General features: G+C 37.1%; 1 protein-coding gene and 1 long non-coding RNA gene across 2 annotated transcripts in view; both read right to left on the bottom strand.

Annotated features, from left to right (window-relative positions):
• The window catches only part of WDR70 (WD repeat domain 70), a 298,881-nt gene that overhangs the window by 172,623 nt on the left and 99,732 nt on the right, over window positions 1-26,526 (bottom strand). Inside the window, exon 9 of the mRNA XM_053906941.1 lies at window positions 16,146-16,222. Within this exon, the coding sequence (XP_053762916.1) occupies window positions 16,146-16,222 (77 nt within the window). The remainder of the gene's footprint in view (window positions 1-16,145; window positions 16,223-26,526) is intronic.
• Window positions 8,672-12,456, bottom strand: LOC128778248 (uncharacterized). The gene is made up of 2 exons (XR_008423684.1): window positions 11,215-12,456; window positions 8,672-10,973 (listed from the first exon to the last, which is right to left on the bottom strand). It is a non-coding gene; the product is annotated as an uncharacterized LOC128778248 (long non-coding RNA).

The raw sequence follows: 26,526 nt of genomic DNA, 5'->3' as shown, positions 1-26,526 counted from the left end.
CCAGGACCAGATGGCTTCCCAGGGGAGTTCTACCAGACGTTTAAAGCAGAGATAATACCTATCCTTCTCAAGCTATTCCAGAGAATAGAAAGGGAAGGAAAACTTCCAGACTCATTCTATGAAGCCAGTATTACTTTGATTCCTAAACCAGACAGAGACCCAGTAAAAAAAGAGAACTACAGGCCAATATCCCTGATGGATATAGATACAAAAATTCTCAATAAGATACTAGCAAATCGAATTCAACAGCATATAAAAAGAATTATTCATCATGATCAAGTGGGATTCATTCCTGGGATGCGGGGCTGGTTCAACATTCGCAAATCAATCAACATGATACATCACATTAATAAAAGTAAAGATAAGAACCATATGATCCTGTCAATCGATGCAGAAAAGGCCTTTGACAAAATTCAGCACCCTTTCTTAATAAAAACCCTCGAGAAAGTCAGGATAGAAGGAACATACTTAAACATCATAAAAGCCATTTATGAAAAGCCCACAGCTAACATCATCCACAATGGGGAAAAACTGAGAGATTTTTCCCTGAGATCAGGAACACGACAGGGATGTCCACTCTCACCGCTGTTGTTTAACATAGTGTTGGAAGTTCTAGCATCAGCAATCAGACAACAAAAGGAAATCAAAGGCATCAAAATTGGCAAAGATGAAGGTAAGCTTTCACTTTTGGCAGATGACATGATATTATACATGGAAAATCCGATAGACTCCACCAGAAGTCTGCTAGAACGGATACATGAATTTAACAAAGTTGCAGGATACAAAATCAATGTACAGAAATCAGTTGCATTCTTATACACTAATAATGAAGCAACAGAAAGACAAAGAAACTGATCCCATTCACAATTGCACCAAGAAGCATAAAATACCTAGGAATAAATCTAACCAAAGATGTAAAAGATTTTGTATGCCGAAAACTATAGAAAGCTTATGAAGGAAATTGAAAAAAATATAAAGAAATAGAAAAACATTCCATGCTCGTGGATTGGAAGAATAAATATTGTCAAAATGTCAACACTACCCAAAGCTATCTACACATTCAATGCAATCCCAACCAAAATTGCACCAGCATTCTTCTTGAAACTAGAACAAGCGATCCTAAAATTCATATGGAACCACAAAAGGCCCCAAATAGCCAAAGTAATTTGGAAGAAAAACAGCAAAGCAGGAGGCATCACAATCCCAGACTTTAGCCTCTACTACAAAGCTGTAATCATCAAGACAGCATGGTATTGGCACAAAAACAGACATATAGACCAATGGAATAGAATAGAAACCCCAGAACTAGACCCACAAACGTATGGCCAACTCATCTTTGACAAAGCAGGAAAGAATATCCAATGGAAAGACAGTCTCTTTAACAAATGGTGCTGGGAGAACTGGACAGCAACATGCAGAAGGTTGAAACTAGACCACTTTCTCACACCATTCACAAAAATAAACTCAAAATGGATAAAGGACCTGAATGTGAGACAGGAAACCATCAAAACCCTAGAGGAGAAAGCAGGAAAAGACCTCTCTGACCTCAGCCGTAGCAATGTCTTACTTGACACATCCCCAAAGGCAAGGGAATTAAAAGCAAAAATGAACTACTGGGACCTTATGAAGATCAAAAGCTTCTGCACAGCAAAGGAAACAACCAACAAAACTAAAAGGCAATCAACGGAATGGGAAAAGATATGTGCAAATGACATATCGGACAAAGGGCTAGTATCCAAAATCTATAAAGAGCTCACCAAACTCCACACCCGAAAAACAAATAACCCAGTGAAGAAATGGGCAGAAAACATGAATAGACACTTCTCTAAAGAAGACATCCGGATGGCCAACAGGCACATGAAAAGATCCTCAACATCGCTCCTCATCAGGGAAATACAAATCAAAACCACACTCAGATATCACCTCACGCCAGTCAGAGTGGCCAAAATGAACAAATCAGGAGACTATAGATGCTGGAGAGGATGTGGAAAAACGGGAACCCTCTTGCACTGTTGGTGGAAATGCAAACTGGTGCAGCCGCTCTGGAAAACAGTGTGGAGGTTCCTCAAAAAATTAAAAATAGATCTACCCTATGACCCAGCAATAGCACTGCTAGGAATTTACCCAAGGGATACAGGAGTGCTGATGCATAGGGGTACTTGTACCCCAATGTTTATAGCAGCACTCTCAACAATAGCCAAATTGTGGAAAGAGCCAAAATGTCCATCAACTGATGAATGGATAAAGAAAGTGTGGTTTATATACACAATGGAGTACTATGTGGCAATGAGAAAGAATGAAATATGGCCCTTTGTAGCAACATGGATGGAACTGGAGAGTGTTATGCTAAGTGAAATAAGCCATACAGAGAAAGACAGACACCATATGGTTTCACTCTTATGTGGATCCTGAGAAACTTAACAGAAACCCATGGGGGAGGGGAAGGAAAAAAAAAAAAAAAAAAGAGGTTAGAGTGGGAGAGAGCCAAAGCACAAGAGACTCTTAAAAACTGAGAACAAACTGAGGGTTGATGGGGGGTGGGAAGGAAGGGAGGGTGGGTGATGGGTATTGAGGAGGGCACGTTTTGGGATGAGCACTGGGTGTTGTATGGAAACCAATTTGACAATAAACTTCATATATTGGGGAAAAAAAACAAAAAAAAAAGGATCAAGAAAGAAATCTGAAAAAAAAAAAAGAAAAACTAAAGACTGAAAATCATACAATCTTCAATCCAATTCAAATGATTCCAAGGCTAGTCCTACACATGAACACCAACTAAACACAACGATTTACACATTATATCCAGATTATAATCTTGTGAATCAATTATGACCCCATTTTATAGGAATCTGAGTTTCAATGGTGAATTACCAACCCAAGGTCATGACAAAGGGTAGAGTACCCAAGTGCTCTGGGTCTGGAAATTGCATGCTCTTTCTATTATGCCATCCCAAAATCTGCCAAAAGTTTTAATTGATATAATTCATCTTTATAAACTGTCACCAAATAAAAAATGTTTATAATGTACTGAATTCCACCATGAAAAGCATTAACTAGGGGCAATCTTCATTTCCCAAAGTACACTCCTGGGAATGCCAAACCCCAGAGTGTAACAGTGCTATTGGCAGAGGGAGAAAGATGGAGTTGTTTCAGTATGTCTACAAAATGATAGCTCTTTTTTAAATATAGTTCTCAGGATCTTTAACATTATAGTTGTAGGCACTGTAATTCTCCAAGGGTTCCTTAAACCCTTTCTCCATGGACACCTTACAGGTAGTAGCATTCCCAGGAACACATTTAGGAAATCCTGCTACCTATAATCCAATGCAGACAATCCCTGAATACTAGGTTCTCACCATCTAAGTCAGCACTGACATGTAGAAACTTAAGATACACTGAAAAACTATCCAAGAAAAAACTGGATCAAAGTAGAATGCAACTCACTATAATCATGACCCTTTATACTGTACCTTACATTCAACTTATAGAGAAAAAAAAGGTGGGAATGGAATGGATGTGTAGAAGTGCTGACAATACTGACTCCATCTTTGGCCCTTTGTGTCCCAGGGTCCATGGAAGTTTAATGGGTACCCTGGCTGGAATTCAGGAAGGCTTGTTCTGATCTTCCCTAAAGTCATTTAGATAACTAGTAGAGATAACATAGTTTCTTCCCCTCACTCCCCTCTAGCACACAAATGGTGCCACTTTAGATAACTACCCTTTGACCTCACCACAACACTATAAAATCTGTGGATTAAGGTCCAGACTTTCAGAGAATAGCTGTGCAGCAACTGGATTGCTATCCACCTGATCCCCCGTCAGTAAGTTACCCTAAATAAATCTCCATGTAAATGATATGAAGTGACTTGCTTTGTTTTTCAGTCTCCAAGTGCTTTCTCAGTCTGGAGGACATTTTACTGTCCCTTCTCCACCTTCTAACAGGATGACATCCAAATAAGCCACTATTAAGAAGATCCTCCTAACTTTTATTTTGAAAAGCTTCAAAGCTGCAAACAAGTTAAAAGAGCAGTACAATAAACACCATATACCCTTTCCAATGGACACCATATACCATAACATTCTGTCACATCTGCATTCTTAATCTCTCACTTTCCAAAGATGTATACCCACACACACATTTTCCATAAATGTATACACACACACACACCATGCACATCGACATACGTTATTTTTGTTATACCATTTTGAAGTAAGTCACATTATCACATATTTCACACCTAAATTCATCAGCTGGTGTCTTATAAGAACATTCTTCTGTATAACCATGATTCTACATAATTCAATAATATCTGTATCAGTAAACAGCTGATGCATAACAAAACATTTCCAAATTTTAATGGCTTAAAACAACAGACATACACTAATGCTTATGAGTCCAGTCAGGTGGGTGATTCTGCTCTAGCTGGGTGGCTCTGTCCTAGTTCAGTTAATTCATGTGTCTGTAGTCAGTTCTGCTGATCCACCTTTGAGTCTCTCACAAGTTTGGGAGTTGGCAGACTATAAGCTAGGATGGCCTCAACTGGGAAAACTGAACTCTCCTTCACCAGATCTTTCACCCTCCAGCAGGTTAGCCAGAGCTTGATCAGATGGCAATGCCATGGCTCCAAGAAAATGGAAGACACAAAAACTCTTCAGAAGCCTATGCTCAGAAATGGCACACTATCATTTTTGTCACATTCTGTGAATCAGCCCATATTCCTGAGGTGGGGAAATAGACTCCATCTCTTAATGGAGTCTTACTTAATGGGAGTACCTGCAAAGTCACATTGCAAAGAGCATGGGTACAAGGAAAGATGACAAATTGTGGCCATTTTTTTAATGTCATATCACCTGATAGCCAAATTTCTCTAATTATCCCCCAAATTGTCTCTTTATTGCTTTTTTTTTTTTTTTTTTTGGTTAGCCCTTCCTTCCCTCCCTCCTTTTCCTTTCCTCCTCTTATAAGAAGAAATAAGATCAAACCAAGGTTCGCAAATTAAATGGTTTCTATGCTTGCCATAAATCCTTTAATTTAGAGCATCCCCCTAACTTTATCCTTTCATGACATTCACATTTCATAATATTCAGTTGCTCAAAAGAAAACTAAATGGACTAGATTTTAAAGTCTCTAAATACTCATTTCACAGTGTACAAAATAAACCCTAATATGAGTTATGTCTTTTGTTTATAGACAAAATCACCTAACCATGGTTCACTACATATTTTGCATGATCTATATGCTAACACCCTTGAGGGCCCAAATTAACATTTCCCTATATTCTTCTCTAAGTCCACCTCCTCCTTCTACCACTTCCCTACTTTTCCACAAAAGAAATGTATATCAATACAGGAGTCCCTTCCTTATCTACGGTTTCACTTTCCGTGGTTCAGTTACTCATGATCAACCTGGTCCAAAAGAAAATGATCCTCCTTCTAACGTATCAGAAGGTCAATAGCAGCCTAATGCACATAGCACAATGCCTATGTCAGAAACCTCATATCATCTTATCGTGTAGGCATTTTACCATCTTGCATCATCACAAGAAGGGTGAGTACAGTACAGTAAGATATTTTGAGAGAGAGAGAGAGAGAGAGAGCACATTCACATAACTTTTTTTAATGTATTTTTTAAAGCTTATTTATTTACTTTGAGGGAAGGAAGGGACATAGAGGGAGAAAGAGAGAATCCCAAGCAGGCTTTGCACGGTCAATGGAGAGCCTGATGCAGGGCTCAAACTCATGAACCATGAGATCATGTGACCTGAGCTGAAATCAAGAGTCGGATGCTTAACCAACTGACTCACCCAGGCGCCCCTCACATAACTTTCATTACAGTATATTGTAATTTTTCTATTTTATTATTCATTACTGTTGCTAATCTCTTACTGTGTCTTTTTTATAGATTAAGCTTCATCATAGTTAATTATGTACAGGAAAAACATAGTACATGAAGGACTTAGTAGCATCCATGGTTTCAGGCATCCACTGTGGGTCTTGGGAAATATATCCCCCTTGGATAAGGGAGACTACTGCCCACAGATTACAAATTCCAGTATAAAGCTTTCCCTGATTCTTACAAGCAAGTGGCATTAGCAACTCTTCTTCTATGCTCCCTGTACCCACCTGAGCCATTGCTAGTGGGCATATTTAATACTACATGAGCAGCCTGACTTTCCTCAGACTACCGCACTCTGGAGTAAATATTGGTCTTACTCTGCTTTTTTTTTTTCTTTTTGAAGTCTCTGGTTCTTAATTCTGCTAGCTATTGCAGAATTCTAGCCCTCAAAAATTCATTCAGTACTTGGGAGTCATTTTTCACAACTGTTTACAAATGGATCTTGTGGCTATTTTGTGACATCCACCAGTTCCTCCTATTTAACTCCAGCCTAAACCCACTTTCTCTGTGCCCATCTTGTTTTGTTTTTTTAAATTAGCACGGTCCCTACCACTGCCTAACTATTCTTCCATATGTCCTCCCTCCCCTGACTTTAGAAGGAGATATTATGTTGTGAAGTTTTGTCACCTCCCCAGCTACTCTTAACTAACACTGTCTATTTTTCTGCAGCCACTCACTGTGAAATGTTTGTGCATTTCATTATTTTCCTGCTTTTTCCTCATTGTTAACTGCATATAGAGGCAGGAGTAGTTATAATAGATATGAACAAATTCCTCTGAGATACAAATTCCTGAGTAAGCAATAGAAAACCCTCCAGGTATATAATGGAAGCAACCGATTCACTCAGCAGTGCCTATGGGCAGAGCCTGTGCTGAGCTGGACTCTGCTCTGTACAAATTCCACACCAAGGACTCAGATTACACTAGTGTAGTATCACTTGTACTCTCACTCTGTGCACTACAAATTATAAAGTGACTCCATATCAGATCATATAAATTCACAAATAGAATTGACTTCCTCTGGATAAGTAAGCATTTTTATCTTCAGTACCATCTGGTTTTCATTAACATTTACTTCCAAGTGTAATGTAGTGAGCTCTGCCTTATTATCTATGCTTCATTCTGATAAATTTGGGAAAACCTAAAAGATTTCCATATTACCCTCTTCCTCCTCATTTCATTCCTAAATTGGCCTTATCTCAGGTTTGTGTTTAATACTGAAATGCATAAGATCAAAAGTTTAAGGTACTAGCATCTCCAACTCATACTCAAAGTTAACATCATAATTTAACTGGGCATACAGGAGGCCAGAACAAAATAGTGAGCACCACCTTCACCTCCAAGGGAATAGTTTCCCACAAATGCTATCTGTGGGATAGCACTTCACTCCTAATGTATCTAAATTTATTCATAATATGTGTGGCTTACAAGAAAGGCTGGTTTTGATCTGGAAAGAATTCCCTCTCTACTCCTACACTACTTGATAACAATAACCTGACAAACACGTGTTAATTAGTACTAAATACATAACACTATGATAACAGAGGAAATGCTGAGATGAATAACTTTCATCCAGAAGCTATCTACACCACGGTCGTATTATCCAAAATACATTATTTTCCAGCTGCCCAAAATGAGGGTAAAGAGGGTGAGATAGAAGTAGACTAGGGAAGAAGAGAAAGACGAAGAAGAGGATATTACTACAATGAGCTCGATGAAGTCTGATGAAATGATCCTACTTTAAATCCTAAATAACCCCTAATAAAGTCTCCAAGAAAATAGTTTATAGGATGTACAGTTGATGTTTGCCTCTCTGTCAACCCTCACCAACAAAGAAGAGAATGAGATAAAGCTATGAAAAGCAGAGTAGCATCTCTGAGCTATGAGACACACAAAAACTATAGTCAGATTTTGCCCAAAGGCCATAACTGAACTAACTCCTGAACCACAGGAATATTTCTTAATCCAGGATGAACTTCATAGTATCAGACCTAAGAATTCGGATGATGCCTGATCAGATGTTAATTGTTCCTAATAATCTATGTATTTTTTCATTGTGTTGGAAAGTAACCAATATATCATGGTTATTCTTTTTATTCCTAAAACCTATTTAGAATATCCTCTAGTGTTACAAGGTAAAATACTGGTCTGACAATTACACTGAAGTATAATAGTATTAGCACTTAATATAACATCACAGATACTTTCCTGAAATTTTTTGATCAAAGTATTTTCTTCTAAATTCCTCCTGCTTACTTCTAATATTTATTCTAAATTTATTAAATATATATTTTTTACAAAAAAATATGAGAAACTGTAGTCAAAAATAAAATAAATCTTCTAAAATACTTTCTATGTTAGAACTCTGGGTGTGGACTTTAATTCAACTTGTTGGATGACCTTGACAGTTCCATAAGGTTTTTGTTTATGGCCATGTTTATGAACTTGGGCATAGATGCCAGGTAATAGAAAAAGAGGGAAAGCTGCCTTATTTAGGAGACCAGTGTAATCCTGGTTCCAATACCTAATAAAAAAAGAATACAAGGGAAAAGTCCATTGATTTGTCTTTTTTTTTTTTTTTTTGGCCTTTGGTCATTTTTTGTTTGTTTGTTTCTTAAATTCTACATATGAGTGAAATCATATTGCATTTCTCTTTCTCTGACTGGCTTATTTTGCTTAGCAGTATAACGCTTTTGCTCCATCTACATCACTGCAAATGGCAAGACCGCATTCTTTTTTATGGCTCAATAATATTCTATTGTACACATTGTACATATATTCTATTGTACATATTCTTTATTCATCTATCAAGGGACACTTGGGCTGCTTCCATAATTTGGCTATTATAAATAACAATGCTATAAAAATAGAAGTACACATATCCCTTTGAGTTAGTTTTTTGTATTTTGGGGATAAATAGCCAGTAGTGCAATTACCGGACCACAAAATAGTTGTATTTTTAACTTTCTGAGGAAAGTCCATACTGCTTTCCCGAGTGGCTGCACCAGTTTCCATTCCCACCAAGAGTGCACAAGGGTTCCTTTTCCTCCACATCCTGGCCTTGTTACTTCTTGTCTTTTTGATTCTAGTTATTCTGACAGATGTAAGCTGGTATTTCAGTGTGGCTTTGATTTGCATTTCCCTGATGATGAGTGATGTTGAACATCTTTTCATGTGTCCATTGGTCATCTGGATGTCTTCTTTGGAGAAATATCTGTTCATGTCTTCTATTTTTATTGGATTATTCTTTTTTTAGGTGTTGAATTATATAAATTTTTTATATATTTTGGATACTAACCCTTTATTGAATAAGTCATTTGCAAGTATCTTCTCCTATTCAATAGGTTGTCTTTTAGTTTTGTTGATTGTTTCCTTCACTGTGCAGAAGTTTTGTCTTGATGTAGTTTTCTTTGCCTCAGGAGACCTACCTAGAAAAACGTTGCTAGGGTTGATGTCAGAGACATTTCTGCCTGTGCTCTCTTCTAGGACTTTTATGGTTTTAGGTCTCACATTTAAGTCTTTAATCTGTTTTAAGTTTACTTTTGTGTATGGTATAAGAAAGTGGTCCAGTTTCATTCTTTTGCATGTTGCTGTCCAATTTTCCCAACACCATTTGTTGAAGCGACTTTTTCCCATTGCATATTCTTTCCTGCTTTGTCAAAGATTAATTGACCATATACTTGTGGGTTTATTCCTGAGTTTTCTATTCTGTTCCATTGATCTATGTGTCTATTTTTGTGCTGCTAAACAGTTTTTGATGACTACCGCTTTGTAATCTAACTTGAAGTCTAGCATTGTGATGTCTCCAGCTTTGCTTTTCTTTTTCAAGACTGTTTTTGCTCTTCAGGGTCTTTTGTGCTTCTATATAAATTTTAGGATTATTTGTTACAGTTCTGTGAAAACTGTTGTTGGTATTTTGACAGAGATTACATTAAATGTGTGGATTGCTTTGGGTGGACTCAACATTTTAACTGTATATGTTTTTCCAATCTGTGAGCGTGGAATGTCGGTTTCCATTTGTTTGTGTCATCTTTAATTTCTTTCAACAATGTTTTATAATTTTAAAGAATATAGGGCTTTCACCTCTTTGGTTAAGTGTGTTCCTAGGTATTTTATTATTTTGGTATAATTGTAAATAGGATTATTTTCTTAATTTCTCTTTCTGTTGCTTCATTATTACTATATAAAAATGCAACAGATTTCTCTATGCATTGATTTTATATCCTGTAACCTTAATGAATTAATTTATCGGTTCTAGTAGTTTTTTGGTGGAGTCTTTAGGATTTTCTATATATAGTATCATGTCATCTGCAAAAATTGCAAGTTTTACTTCTTCATTTCCAATTTGGATGCTGTTTGTTTGATTGCTGTGGCTAGGATTTTCAGTACTATGATGAATAAAAGTGGTGAAAGTAGACATCCTTGTCTTGTTCCTGACCTTACAGGGAAAGCTCTGTTTTTCCCTATTGAGTAGGATATTCACTGTGGGTTTTCCATTCATGGCCTTTATTATAGTTGAGATCACTGGAAAATTTTAACACCCTGTAGAGTGAACATTCCTATGAAAATCAAAATCATAGGACTCTTTATTGGCTGGCCTTATAATTACATTAAAATCCTAACCCTTTATACCTTAGACTACAATACCTTATATGATCTAGTCCCTGCTTTCTTCTTCAAATTCACTTCCTGTCATTCCTACCTTTCCTATCAACAAAACCAGATTTTCCGCCCTTCCAATATGTCTTAATACATTCCCTTCTTAAGGTCTTGAATTATGCTGCCACTTTGGCCTGGAAGGTTCTCTCTGCTAGAGCTACCTCCTGTGCATGGTATAAGTCTCAACTAAAAGGTCACCTCCTCAGGGTGCCTGGGTGGCTCAGTGGGTTAAGCAGCCGACTTCAGCTCAGGTCATGACCTTGCAGTTCCTGGGTTCAAGCCCCACAACAGGCTCTGTGCAGACAACTCAGAGCCTGAAGCCTGCTTTGGATTCTGTGTCTCCCTCTCTCTCTCTGTCTCTCCCCTGTTCACTCTCTGTCTCTCTCTCTCTCAAGAACAAATAAACATTAAAAGGTGACCTCCTCTGGGGCGCCTGGGTGGCGCAGTCGGTTAAGCGTCCGACTTCAGCCAGGTCACGATCTCACGGTCCGTGAGTTCGAGCCCTGCGTCAGGCTCTGGGCTGATGGCTCGGAGCCTGGAGCCTGTTTCCGATTCTGTGTCTCCCTCTCTCTCTGCCCCTCCCCCGTTCATGCTCTGTCTCTCTCTGTCCCAAAAATAAATTAAAAAAAAAAAAAAAAACGTTGAAAAAAAAAAGGTGACCTCCTCTGAGGCCTTCTCTGCCTACTCTACATACAGAAGACACTTCTACTTTCTACCCTTCTGCTTTACTTTATTTTATTCTCAATACTTATTACTACATAAAACTATATTAATTTACTACTGTATCTGTACCTTGTCTGTCTCCAAGCACTCACCTCTACTTAAATGTAAGCATCATGAAGGCAGAGACTTATATCACACACAGGAGTACCTGCCACATAGTGAGCACACTGTATTTGCTGATTTAACTAGGCATCTGGGCTGATCTCTCACAGCATAGCCTATTACTAATTACTACCCTCAAAGTCAAAGGTCAAGAAAAAGTCAAGCTGCAAACCATCTGAATTTATTAGTGGTAGATTTTTTTTTTTAAGGTGGTAAAGAATATGTATAATTGGGGTCTATGGTTAAAGCCAACTGATCTTCATACAAAAGTATGGACAAAAAAAGCTCATCTGTACAGTGTAAAAAGAAACTGGAGCATATTTTCAAAGGTACAATATACTAGTATGTCGGTGGTTTGAGCAGGGAATTAAAGAATTGCTCTTGCAAGGAATGGGAAAAACTACATTTTATGCCCAATAAAGTGTCATGACTTAGAACTTTATCCAAACCATTGTTTAGAGCATTAACAAAGTTAAATAGGTTTCTATAAATTCTATATAAAGCTATTTATCTTTTTCTAAGTTTATCTATTTTGAGAGAGAGAGAGCACTTGTGTGCCTGCACAGAACCTGACATGGGGTTCCATCTCATGAACCATGAGATCATGACCTGAGCCAAAATCAAGAGTTGGATGCTTAACCAACTAAGCCACCCAGGTACCCCTATACAAAAGTATTTAAATGTTTATTGTAGATCGCTGGCCTGGAAATATAATGTTCAAAGTTTCTCAAACTTATTTGACCATGGAATGCCTTTCTTTACTAATTTACATATCTTGGAAATCAATTTGGGAAAAGCTTCTGCAGAGTTCATAAAGTTACTGTGTTAGCCAACTATGAGAGCCGACCATTTAGCCTGATCCTTACTAGTTTAGAGAACAAGGTTTTTTTCCAATTGCTTTATTCATTGAAGCTTTTAACCAAAATTACCTGGTTCCTCTGTGCTTTTTAATTTCTTTTTTTAACATTTATTTATTTTTGAGACAGAGAGAGACAGAGCATGAACGGGGGAGGGTCAGAGAGAGAGGGAGACACAGAATTGGAAACAGGCTCCAGGCTCTGAGCGGTCAGCACAGAGCCCGAGGCAGGGCTCAAACTCACAGACTGCGAGATCATGACCTGAGCCGAAGTCGGCTGCTTAACTGACTGAGCCACCCAGGCGCCCCCCTCTGTGCTTTAATAGAATGTTTTCTTCTGACTCATATATTAATGTATTTATTTCCTTATATTACTACACTATATAAAGTCTTTAAATCTATACTGCATAAAGCTGGTGCAGCCACTCTGGAAAACAGTATGGAGGTTCCTCAAAAAACTAAAAATAGAACTATCCTATGACCCAGCAATTGCACTACGAGGCATTTATCCAAGGGATACAGGTGTGCTGTTTCAAAGGGACACATGCACCCCAATGTTTATAGCAGCACTATCAACAATAGCCAAAGTATGGAAAGAGCCCAAATGTCCATCAGTGGATAAATGGATAAAGAAGATGTGGTATATATACAGTGGGGTATTGCTCGGCAATCAAAAAGAATGAAATCTTGCCATTTGCAACTACATGGATGGAACTGGAAGGTACTATATGCTAAGTGAAATTAATCAGAGAAAGACAAATATCATATGACTTCACTCATATGAGGACTTTAAGAGACAAAACAGATGAACAGAAGGGAAGGGAAACAAAAATAATATAAAAACAGGGAGAAGGACAAAGCATAAGAGACTCTTAAATATGGAGAACAAACAGAGGGTTACTAGAGGTGGTGTGGGAGGGATGATGAGCTAAATGGGTAAGGGGAATCTACTCCTGAAATCATTGTTGCACTATATGCTAATTTGGATATAAATTTTAAAAAATAAAATTTAAAAAAATCTATACTGCATAAAGCCTCTATATAGTTGTGGGCATCCTTGTCTTCTTATTAAATACAAATAGCTTCAGTACTTAAATATATAATACAATATTTACTTTAAATTTTGGTAAATAATTTTTTTAAGAGTTTTATTAATTTCTTCCTATTCCTATTTTACTTAGAACTTTTACTGGGGGGGGGGGGGGGGGCATCTGGGTGGCTCAATCCATTATGTGTCTGACTTCGGCTCAGGTCATAATCTCACAGTTTGTGGGTTTGAGCCCTGCGTCGGGCTCTGTGCTGACAGCTCAGGGTCTGGAGTCTGCTTTGGATTCTGTGTCTCCCTCTCTCTCTGTCCCTCCCCCGCTCACATTCTCTTTCTCTCAAAAATAAACATTAAAAAAAAATTTTTTTTTTAAAGAACTTATACTGGGAAAGACGACTAAATTTTATCAAATGTCAATGTTATCATATAATAATATCATGTGATTTGTAATTTTTCATTTGTTAACGAATTATCTTAAAAATTTCTTGATGGTAAAATTTCTTAATTGTAAAAAATTCTTGCATTTCTAGAATAAGCCTTACCTGGTCATGAGATACTATTAATTTAGATTAGCTGCTAAATTCCCAAAGAAATCAGAAAATTGATTTGCTAAAATTAGGAATGTCACTTTAAACATACATAATTTAAGTTTTGGAAAGATAACAAGACAAAGAAAAAAAACAAGTTAGAACTACATAGGTCTATTTACCAGAAATTTTAATCAAATTGTCTTATCCTGTTTCAGTCATATTCTGTATAGATCCCCAAATTTTAGTTCCTTTCAGATCAAATTAATTTTTAAATTGTGCTATGGGAGTAAAATTAAACCTTTTGTCTGTTACTCTAAAGATTAATTCCAGAATACACAAACTATCCAAAAATGTCAATAGCAATTTTGAAGGTAAATGAGGCAAAATATAAATAACAGAAAGTAAAGATGAAAGACAGAATAGCCTAAAAACAAAATATATTTTATCTAAAATACGTTTCACCTAAATAACACCATCTATATTTTTTAATTTATAAAATTTTCCATTGCAATTTCTCCATAACATTACCTACAGTGCATTCTTGTGAACTACTCTTAATACTAAAAATTAATCATACAATTTAATAATATAGGGAAAAGCTGCTCAAATATTTCCTATAATATTCTTGAGTTCTAGGCCAACAGATACAATACAAAAGAATCTTAATAACTACTTAATCAATTTTTTCAGTTATTACTTCCAAAAAATAATAATTTAAACAATAAACTTGTATTAGCTATTAGACTCAGAAATCAATCTTTATTATAAAAACTAATAAGTTATTAGTCACAACTTCAAAGTCATTTGAGTCCACTTAATAGCATGAGTCTGATCCATTGAGCACCCTAATAAACTGTACTGGAATTTATGCCAACTCTCATTTTCATAGTTTTATTTATTTAAACAAACCTTATACTATAAAAGTTAAGAACAAGAATATGTACTTTTTTTCAAGTTTTTACTTAAATTCCAGTTAGTTAAAATACACCATTATATTAGTTTCAGGTGTAGAATTTAGTGATTCATCACTTACATATAACACCCAGTGCTCATCACAAGTACCTGCCTTAATACCTATCATCCATTCAGCCAATTCCCTATCCCTCCCCACCACCCTCCCCTCTCAGTTTGTTGTCTATAGTTAAGGGTCTGTTTTCTGGTTTTCTTGTCTTTCTTCCCCTGGTTCATCTGTTTAGTTTCTTAAATTTCACATGAGTGAAATCATGTGTGTATTTGTCTTTCTCTGACTGACTTACTTTGCTTAGCATAATACTTTCCAGCTCCATCCAAGTCGCTGCAAATGGCAAGATCCCATTCTTTTTTATGGCTGAGTAATATTCCATTAATATATATACCACATCATCTTCATCCATTCATTAGTCAACGGACATTTGGGCTCTTTCCATAATTTGGCTATTGTTGGTGTATGTATGCCATGTCTAATCACGCCCAAGCAGAAGTCTAGGGTTTCATTCTCTGGAGAGGTCTCTGAACTGCAGGATATAAGGCACATATCCTCACCCTTTCCCTAACCCTATCCTAAACCTTAACCCTAGATGTGTGTGCGGGGGGGGGGGGGGGGGGGGGAGGACAAGGAAGATGTAATGTGTATGTGTATACACACACACACACACACACACACACACACACACACACACAAAATGGAATATTATTCAGCAATGAAAAAGTATGAAATCTTGGCATTTCCAACAACCTGAATGGAGCTATAGAGTATTATGATAAGTAAAATAAGCCAGAGAGAGAAACACAAATACCATATAATTTCACTCACATGTGGAATTTAAGAAATAAAACAAATGAGCAAAGGAATAAAAAAAGAGAGAACGACAAACCATGAAACAGACACTTAACTATAGAGAACAAAACTAATGGTTGCCAGAGGGGAGGTGGGTGGGAGGATGGGTGAAATAGGTGATGGGGATCAAGGAGTGTACTTATGTGATGAGTACCAGGTGTTGTATGGAAATGCAGAATCACTATATTGTACAAATGAAACTTGGGCTCTGTGCTGACAGCTCAGAGTCTGCAGCCTGCTTCAGATTCTGTGTCTCACTCTCTCTCTTCCCCTCCGCCACTCATGCTCTGTCTCTCTGTCTCAAAATAATAAACATTAAAAAAATTTAAAGAAAGTAATATTACACTATATGATGATGGAATAAAAGTAAAAACTTAAAAAAAAAGAAAAAAGAATATGTAAACATCAGGATTCCTAACACTCTATTTCCTACTTTACTGGCCAGCATGTAACAATACAAATATTAAAGAAAATACTGAAAGATATTAATGTATTAGGTGAATTATCAATAGTACTCACGCATCATTTGAGCAAGTCATAAATTCTCCCTTTATTTTGGGATGCCATGAGCCAGTATGAAGCATTGCTGTATGACCCTTAAAAAATAAAAATACAGGAAAAAAGATATTTAAAAAGATTTAAAAATAAATAAAATGACCAGAAACTGATATGTCATGCTTTAAAGTTAAACTTTTTAGTCCTCCCAAGACCACACTATTTTAATTATAAACATAGTATGCTACGCCAATTTTATTTCATAATATGCTTTGTTTATTTCATTTTGTTTAATTCTCCATATAATTCTCCTACCCAGAAATTAACACAGTGCTTATACAGAACAGGTGCTTAATAAGTAAGGAAATAGAGAAGAAACTGAGAGTCTCTCTTTAGGAAAGATGTAAATGGAAAAACCGTAATAAGAGGGAGATAGGCCCTTCTTTAAAGACTCTTTTCTCAATGGAAAAGAAGAAAAAAAAAGTATTTGCAAATAATCAAGGCAAAAGCAAGAGGTTAAGGGAAAAAAATTTACACTTCTTAAAAATGTGTCCACAATCTTGATTCAACCATACATCTGTAAGAATAAATATGTGAGAAAAGGAGAGACATCTTTAAAATGATTCAAGATTAACCCTTCTAAGAGCATAATTTTAAAATACTGTAAATAAAATAATGTGATGTTGGTAAACAAACTGACACACAGAGAGTACATATCAAACATAAATACACACATACACACACATTCCCCATCTAGGTGCAAAGTCAGCTAGAGTGACCTCATACGGTATGTTCAGATGGGGCAGAAAAGAGCCTAATACTTAATAATGGAAAAATCTCTTATTCTGAAAGAGTTGAAAATAAAACTATGCTATAAGAAGCAAAATGTACATCTTTAAATGATTTAGAAGGAAAATAACTGTATCTCTCTGGAAAGAATGAATTGGAACTGGAGTACCCACATATAAACCTAGAGACCATCTACAGTCCAAGTTGCTCACAACGTCTCAAACAGGACCTGGCCAACTCATGACAATTTGCTTATGTTTACTGGGTAGAACAGGGACCACAGATGTGCAGTAGGGAAGCATGAACTGAAGTAATGGGACCAGATGGGAAGTCTGAGATTCCACTTTCCTCTCCTGAATTTAAGACTGCATATTTAACTATCAACTTGACATTTCCATTTGCATCTCCTAGGCATTTCAAACATAATAATAGGTCCATTAGGGAAATCTGTTTCTTACTGCCCACTTCATCTGCAATCAACTTCTTCCCCAGTTGCTAAAACTACAAACGTGGGGGTCATCCTTAAATACTACAATAACCATAAACCTAAAACCCTCTCTCTGTCCACCCAAATTCAATCCATTAGCGAGTCCTCTCACTTCAACCCAAAATACACCTTAAATCTATCCACTTTTCTCATTATTCCCTACTACCACTCCTGTAGAAGCCAACATTATCTCAGTTATTACACAGTAAACAGGTCTGTCACTAGTCTCTCCACTTCTATTCCTGCGTCATGTGCTCCACCTAGCAATCAATATAGTCTTTTAAAAATACACCTCTGGGGCACCTGGCTGGTTCAGTTGGTTAAGTATCTGACTCTTGATTTTGGCTCAGGTCATGATCTCACAGTCATGAGACTGAGCCCTGTGTTGGGCTTGCCACCAAGCACAGAGCCTACTTGGGATTCTCTCCCTCTTTCTCTGCCCCTCTCCCATTCACGCTCACATTCTCTCCTTCTCTCTCTCTCTTTCTCTCTCTGAATAAATAAACTTTAAAAATACATAAAAACATCTTGTGTATTTTATGTAAATAAATAAAAACATTCTAAAACCACCACTAGTTATTGTCCTCTACTGGCTCCCCAACCTCTTTAGATCGTCTACAACTACTCACATGTTCAGTCTCTTGCTTTCTTTACAACTGCACTTATTTTGTCCTCCCTCTTCCCCAACAGACATGAATCCACTGGCCTCCTTTCATTTCCTCTAATACAACCAGCTCGTTCCCTGAATCAAGGCCTTCTCGTATGCTTTTCCATTTGTGGGAAAGCTCTTTACTTTTACATGACTGGCTTCCATTCCTTCAATCTCAGTTTACATGCCACTTATTCAAATAAGTATGACCTAGCTCTGTCTCTGCGTCCATATGGCCTATTCTGTTGTTCTCTTCCAATGTACCTGTCCATTTCCTTAATAATAGTCACGATTTATAATTCTGTATCTATTAACTTATTATCAGATTTCTGAAACTGCTGATGTTTTGCATATTCAAAAACAAATAAATAAGGCTGGGAGAAACCTAAAATTCAATATAAACAGAAACAAATCAACCCTACTGTATTTCAAGTGAACAATAAAAACACTGAAAGAATAAACTGAAGGTAATAACTCAAGTAACTATATACCCTGTCCTGGGTTAAATGGTGGCCCCCAGAAAGAAATACTCACGTCCTAACCACTGGAAGCTGGGAATGTAACCTTAAAGAGTCAGAAGAGAAGAAGACACAAAGAGGAGAAAGCTCTGAGAAGATGAAGGCAGAGACTGGAGTTATGCTGCCACAAGCCAGGGAAAACCCGGAGTCGCCAGAAGCTGGAAGTAGCATGGAAGGATTCCCCTAGAGCCACTAGAGGGAGCATGGTTGTGTCAATACCTTGATTCTAAGACTTCTGGCCTCCAGAAATGTGAAAGAATTTCTGTTGTTAAGCTACTAACTGTGTGGTAATTTATTACAGCAATCCTAGGAAATGAATACATTCCCTCAGGCTAAAGACCAAAAGAACTATAGGGGTCCCTGGATGGCTCAGTTGGCTAAGCATCCAACTCAGGCTCAGGTCATGATCTCATGATTGTGAGTTCGAGCCCCCTCCCTGACCCCGTCAGGCTTTGTGCTGACAGCTCAGAGCCTGAAGCCTGCTTCATATTCTGTCTCTCTCTCTCTCTATCCCACCCCTGCTTGTGCACTATGTCTCTCTCTCAATTATAAATAAACATTAAAAAAAAATTTTTTTAAGACCAAAAGAACTATAAATAAATATTTAATTCTAGTTAATATATTTGTTTCTTTTTTGCAGTGGTATGCATTAACAATTCTGAAACTGCTTTCGTTACAACGAAGAATTAAGCAAATGAGGAAATATGCTGAGGACCATGAGAGTCGCCTTTCCTGCTGTTAGAGAAAGGAGTTCCAAAAGTGGAAAGAAGAAAGACTAGAAAGAACTCTATGGGTTTTGACTGAAATTATGGGTATCAATATGAACCCATGATTTCTAACAGGTAGATACAAATATAGGTGTGTGTGTGTAAGTTATTATCTAGCTTTGTATGCTGAGAATGACTAGTAGGAATGACAACCAGCAACCCTAGGACAGATATTCTAGTTTCTAAATTGCATTCTCCATTTAAGAGGAAACCAGACTCCTTGGAGAGAAGTTTGATTCTTGTTCAAACAACATGAACATGGAACATGTGGTTTACCAAAAAACAAGCAAGTGCAAAAATGATGGGGATATATTAAAGAATAAAGTGCAAGTTAAGGGACTTCCACTGGAACAATTAGAGCATCAAAATAAATAACAAAAGTAATAGATTAAATAGTAATAGTAAGGGGCGCCTGGGTGGCTCAGTCGGTTAAGCGGCCGACTTCAGCTCAAGTCATGATCCCGCGGTCCGTGAGTTCGAGCCCCACGTCGGGCTCTGTGCTGACAGCTCAGAGGCTGGGGCCTGTTTCAGATTCTGTGTCTCCCTCTCTCTGACCCTCCCCCGTTCATGCTCTGTCTCTCTCTGTCTCAAAAATAAATAAACGTTAAAAAAAAATTAAAAAAAAATAGTAATAGTAAAAGCATTTACTAACTTAAGAACTCCTGGGTGAATATTAATAAATAAGTAAGAGAAAACTCTTCCTTACCATAGAAAAATCACCATTTTACAATCATCACAGTAATAATTGACCAGGCAAGAATCATCAATGGATGCTAAAACTAGAAGAGAAAAGTCTGGTAATGAACAGGGTATTTCCATGCTATCAAAATCTCCCTGGAAACTGCTTAATAATTACAAAGAGAAAATAGTAGAGAAGAGATCTGTTATTACACTACCTGAAACAAGTCATCCAAATTAACATCACCAGCACTGCGATGCACAGGTAGCACGTACTTCGCGATATGAGGACGCAAGAAGGACCCAATATTGTTTCTGTGACAGCCTTTCTAGAAATGCATACTCAAACTCTCATGATGAGGAAAACCAGACAAAATCAAATCCTACATCTCTTGCTACATATTTACAACTTCTACACATTTACAAAAGAAATGGCTTATAGTTTTCAAATATACCAAAGTTTCTTTTAACAAAGGCAGAGAACTATTCCCAATTAAAAGAGACAAAAGCCATGGCTACTGAACTGGTGGGAATATAATCAAAAAGGAGATTGTTGAGATAACCATGGACTACAGATTAAATAGTATTTCATCAATGTTAAATTCATAGTTATGTAAAAAGATCATATTATTATTAGGAAAACCACACTGAAGAATTTAGGAGTAAAGGAACATGATGTCTGCAAGTTATTTCAAAAGTCGGGGAATATTAAACGCACACACATAATTCTAATGTATGCGCAAATACGTATGAGTGTGAGTGAGGGGGGTATATTAAGTGTGGGGGATGGAAAGAGAAGGACAGAGTTTGTGTTAGCTGAGGAAGGAAGAGAGGAGGGGATGGGGGAAGATAAAGCAATGGGGCAAAATATGAACAACTGATGAATCTGAAAAAAGGGTATAAGGAAGTTCTAGGTACTATTCCTATAACTTTTCTGTTAATTTGAAACGATATCAAAATAAACACTTAAAAAAATGTCCTGGATGCTCTGTGAAGAAAAGCTTGTTGCAAAGTCAAAAGAGGAATTAAGAGGGCCACCTGGGAAGCCAGTGATGTGGTTCATCTGAACACTGACAGTCGCTTGGACTAGGGCACAGCAGTAAAGTGTTCAGAGGTAAGAAGATTTGGGATACATTTTAAAGAGAGAGAGACAACAGGTTTCCCTAAAGACCTGGATCTGGGCTGCAACCACAGATGAAGCCGAAGTTTGTGAATTAATCAAGCAACTGTTGTGTAAATGGGTGACTATATAAATAACACATCATTCTCTCTGGCCATGAAGAACATGAACTCTCTTCTGTGTTTAGGAAATTCCCCAAAATATGACTCTTGGTAAAAGACAGAGACTACCTCTCATAGAGAAGTGGAAAAGTCAGGCTCTATCTTTGCCAGCCTCCCTTACAGATGTGACACAGGAATGCAATCTAGCTCTGCCCATTACATTCCCTTGAGCTGTGACTTAAGGACAAGGGAGTGCTATCTTTCCCTGTTAGCTCATTTGGGCCACTGTAACAAAAATACCATAAACTGAGTGGCTTATGAACAATAAACATTTGTTTCTCACAGTTCTGGAAACTGGGAAGTTGAAGATCAAGGTGCCAGCAGATTTAGTGTCTGAACTCCCTAGTTCACAGAGGCCATCCTTTTACTATAACCTCATATGGTGAAGGGGTAAGAAAGGTTTCTTGGGACACTTTCATAGGGCACTAATCTCATTCATGACAGCTCCACTTTCATGGCCTAATCACCTTGCAAAAGCCCCACCTTCTAATACCATCACCTTGGGGTTACAATTTCAAAATATGAATTCTGGGGGATACTCGGTCTAAGGAGTAGTCTGGGGATGATTTTTGCCTTCTCTGTCTCCCGACTTGGGTTCTGGGGCAGTCCACAACTAACAACTGAGAGCAAGAGCAAACAAAGTTCCAAAAAATGGTTCCACTCTCCAGGGCATAGGGGTAGCAGTGGGGGTGAAAGGCCTGAGGAACAAAGTTCTTGTGATCTGACCTACCCTATGCCAGCCAAGCACAAGCAACAAAGCTACCAAGTCTCTCCTCAGTGTTGGCACCAGAAATGGAAGTAGTCCGAACAGGTTAAAGAATCGATTTTCTTCATTTCACACCAGCCAAGTGCCGGCTCTGGGGTGATACTTCTCATCCTCCCACCTAGCGGCAGTGGCCCTATGAGGTCATTACAGCAGATGAGTGCCAGTAACAAAACAGCGGCTGTTGTCTCAGTAAGAGGAGCAGCCCTTCATAGAAGATACTTGCTGGCTCTCCTAACCCAAACCAGGAAAAAGCCAGTAACAAAGAGGCATGGTGCCTCCTCCCCTGAACCAGAAGCAACAATGACAGCAACCGCTGTGCAGCACTTTTGACACTCCATGCTTTCTAGTAGGCCAGTATTAACAAGAAAGCAGATCACCTACCAACATATGTAGAATAGAATCCTTCTGATACTCTATGCTTTACCTCGGGAAAATGCCAACAATGGGTAGCCACACTGCCTTTCCCCACCAACACAGAGAAACAGCTGCTATGGGGGCGCCTGAGTGGCTCAGACAGTTAAGTGTCTGACTCTTGGTTTTGGCTCGGGTCATGATCTCACGGTTTGTGAGTTCAAGCCCCATATCAGGCTCCGCACTGCAGTGAGTAGCTTGCTTGGGATTCTCTCTCTCTCTCTCTCTCTCTCTCTCTCTCTCTCTCTCCATCCCTCCCCCACTCTCAAATAAATAAACTTTTTAAAAAAGAAAAAGCAGCTGCTGTGGGTTAGAGAAATTTTTATTTTTCACCTCAGTCCAGCTTTGCCAGGAGGCATAAGCTACAGTATGGGAACTGCTACAATGCATAAGAGTGATTTTCCAGCAAGAACATCAGAACAGAAACCCGTGAAAGACAGTAAAGGGAAAATCATAGGGTGAAGGGTTTAAAAAGCTGGAGAAAAATGTCCTTTAAATCTGTACAAAAAGTCCTGCACTCACTCCTGAGGTGTACTGTGTGAAACCTACCAGACTCAACCTAAGAAAAGCATTGAGAAGCGAACATGGTATGGACTAGCAGCCAGGGTCTATATGGATCCCTGGATAACATGTACATGGGGCAAACCAGAATAACATACAGATGCCTTGAAAATTAATACTGCAAGGAAAAACAGCTCACAGGAGGCAGGTCAGGATTTAGAGTCTAAAACTAATCAGGTTGACCCTCAGCCAAAAAAGCAACTTCACAGACAAACAAATGAAAACCCACCATTCTCTAGAGGTTTTGGACAGGACTCAGAATATCAGAACACAATATTCAAAATGTGAAAGATACAACCCAAAATTAATCATACAAAGAACCAGGAAAATCTAACCAGCTCCCAAGAAATAAGATAAAAGATGTCGACCACAAAATGACCCAAATGTTGCAATCAATATTTTAAGAAAAAGACTTAAAATCGGTGTTTATGACCAGGATACATAAAGGAAAGCAAACATATCTGAAACAAATGCAAAGATATAAAGTGACCAGCAAAGAAAAATAAACTATTAAAATGGAAACCTGGTCATATTGAAAAATAAAATAATGGGAATAAAAAATTCACTGTAAGGGCCCAATAGTAGAATGGATATGTCAGAGGAAAGACTCAATGAACTTGAAGACAGATTAATAGAAATAATTTAATCTAACAGGAAAAAATGAGCAGAATCACAGAAAGCGCTGAGACAATATCAAAAAGTTGAGTACTCATATTACATACGACTTAGGAGAAGACAGTCAGGTACAGACAAATATTTGAAGAAATAATAACTAAAAATTTCCCAAAAATGGTGAAGGAGGTAAATTTACAGATCCAAGAACTTCAGTGAATACCAAACAGGATGAACAAAACAAAAAATAATAATAATAAATAAATAAATAAATAAATAAATGTTTTAAAGCCTACGCCTTGACACATAATAAACTATTAAAGTCCAAAAGAGAAATAGGGGGAAAATTTCAAAAAGCAAATATAAAAAACAACACATTACATAAAGAAAAACAAATACTTGAATTACTGCATAAGTATTCAACAAAAATAAGGCCAGAAGACAGTGGACCAACATTTTTAAAGTGCTGACAGAAAAATACTGCCAAGTTAAATGTATAGAAAATGTACTTTGGGAATGAAGGTGAAATAAAGACACTGCAAGATGAAAGAAAACTAAGAGAACTTGTCACCAAAAGAAATGTGACAGAAATTGAAAATTGATCATAAATTTTATATGGAAATTCAAAGAGTAGCTAAGAAATTCAAAAATTATTTTATTATTTCAAGAATACTTACTATACAGTTGGACCCCTACTTCATACCATGCACAAAAATTAACTCTAAATGGATCACAGACCTAAATGTAAGAGCTAAAACTATAAAACCCTTGGAAGAAAACATAAGCATAATTCTCCATGACTGTGGGTTAGGCAATGACACTAAAGGCACAAAACAAAGGAAAAAATAAATTGAGCTTCATCAAAATTTAAAACTTTTGTGCTTCAAAAGACACCATCGAGAACATGAAAAGACAACCCAAAGAATGAGAGAAAATATTTGCAAATCATATATCTCATAAAGGACAAATATCTAGAATATATAAACTGTTAGAACTCAATAATAAAAAGACATATAACCCAATTTTAAAATGGGCCAGGATTTGAATAGACATTTCTCTAAAGAAAATTTACAAATGGCTAATATATACACAAAAAGATGTTCAACACAGACCACAGAGATACCACTTCGCACCCTCTAAGATGATTATTAAACAACAACAACATGAGAAACCACAAGTGTTGACAAGGATGTAGAAAAACTGGAACCCTCATACACTACTGGTGGGTAGGTAAAATGTTATAGACACTTTGGAAAACAGTCTGGCAGTCCCTCAAAATGTTAAACACAGAGTTACCATAGGACCCTAAAATTCCACTCCTAGGTATACATCTAAGAGAAATGACAGCATACCTCTGCACAAAAACTTGTACATGAATGTTCATAGAAGCATTATTCATAATAATAAAAAAGTGGAAACAGCACAAACGTCCATCAACTTGAGAAGAGATAAATGTGGTATATCCATACAATCGAATATTATTTGGCAATGAAATTAAATATTGATACAACATGGATAAATTTCAAAAACATGCTAAGTGAAAGAGCCACATATTGTATGATTCCATTTTCTGATATCCAGAAATGCCAAATCTATAGAGACAGCAGATTAGATTAGTAGTTGTGCAAGGCTTCAAGGGGTGGTAGACTTGGGGATGCTGGCTAAGGGACAGGGAGTATTTTATTTTTAATAGATTACTTCTTAGGACAGTTTTAGGTTCACAGCAATATTGAGAGGAAGGCACAGAGATTTTCCATAAAGCCCTTGCCCCCCACATGCATAGCTTTCCCCTATTATCAATATTCCCCATCACAGTAGTACATTTGTTACAACTGATGAACCTACACTGACACATCGTTATCATCCAAATGTCACAGTTCATATTCAGGTTCACTCTTGATTTCGTACATTCTATGGATCTGGACAATTTATACTGACACATATCCATCATTATAACATCATACAGACTAGTTTCATTGTCTTATCATACAGACTAGTTTCATTGTCTTAAAAATCTTCTGTGCTCTGCCGAATCATCACTCCTTGCCCCTTACCCCTGACAAATATTAATCTTTTTATTGTCTCCAATAGTTTCTTTTGGGGATGACAAAATGTTCTAAAATGGATTGTGGTGATGGCTGCACACTCCATGAATATACTAAAAACCACTGAACATAACGAACTAAATGAGTAAATGTTATGGTTTATATATTCAATCTCAACATTAAAAATTAAAAAAGAAAGACTACTTCAAGTGAAAGGGAAATAATTACAAAGAGAAACTGGAATATAAGCAATGAAAGGACAACAAAAGAAAGGATAAATACCTGAGTAAACAGAACAATATTTTTCACCTTTAACTTTTGTTGAGAACAAAAATTATTATCATTGCCTGATAGGATTTTCAACATATGAAAACGGAACATACAACAACTACATCAGGATTGGGGGAAGAGCCTATGTGGTTGCACAATTTCTATTTTTCACTTGATATGGTAAAATATTAATTCTAAGTAGATTATATATAATTTAATATATTTTTATAGTTCCCTAGAACCACCACTTAAAATACTATACAAAGAGCATAATTAAAATCCAACAGTTAAAAAAAATGGAATTCTAAAAATACTCAGATAATTTAAAAGAAATTAGGAAAGATGAGGCACTGAACAAAGAACAGAAAGAATCAAAAGTAATAAAATGGTAGAACTAAATCCAACCCTACCAATAATTACATTAAACTTAAAATGAGCTAAACACACCAATTAAAAGACAATGATTACCATCATACATTAAAACACAAGACCTATCAATTAACACTTCTTTCAGGAATCTGACTTGAAATACAATGACACAGAAAGATTAAAAACTAAGAGTCGAAAAAGA

The sequence above is a fragment of the Panthera pardus genome, unplaced genomic scaffold, assembly GCF_024362965.1.
Source record: "Panthera pardus isolate Hobbes unplaced genomic scaffold, ASM2436296v1 HiC_scaffold_2, whole genome shotgun sequence".
Lineage (NCBI taxonomy): Eukaryota > Metazoa > Chordata > Mammalia > Carnivora > Felidae > Panthera > Panthera pardus.
Note: the sequence above shows the minus strand (reverse complement) of the source record. Positions and strands in the feature narration are given on the sequence as shown.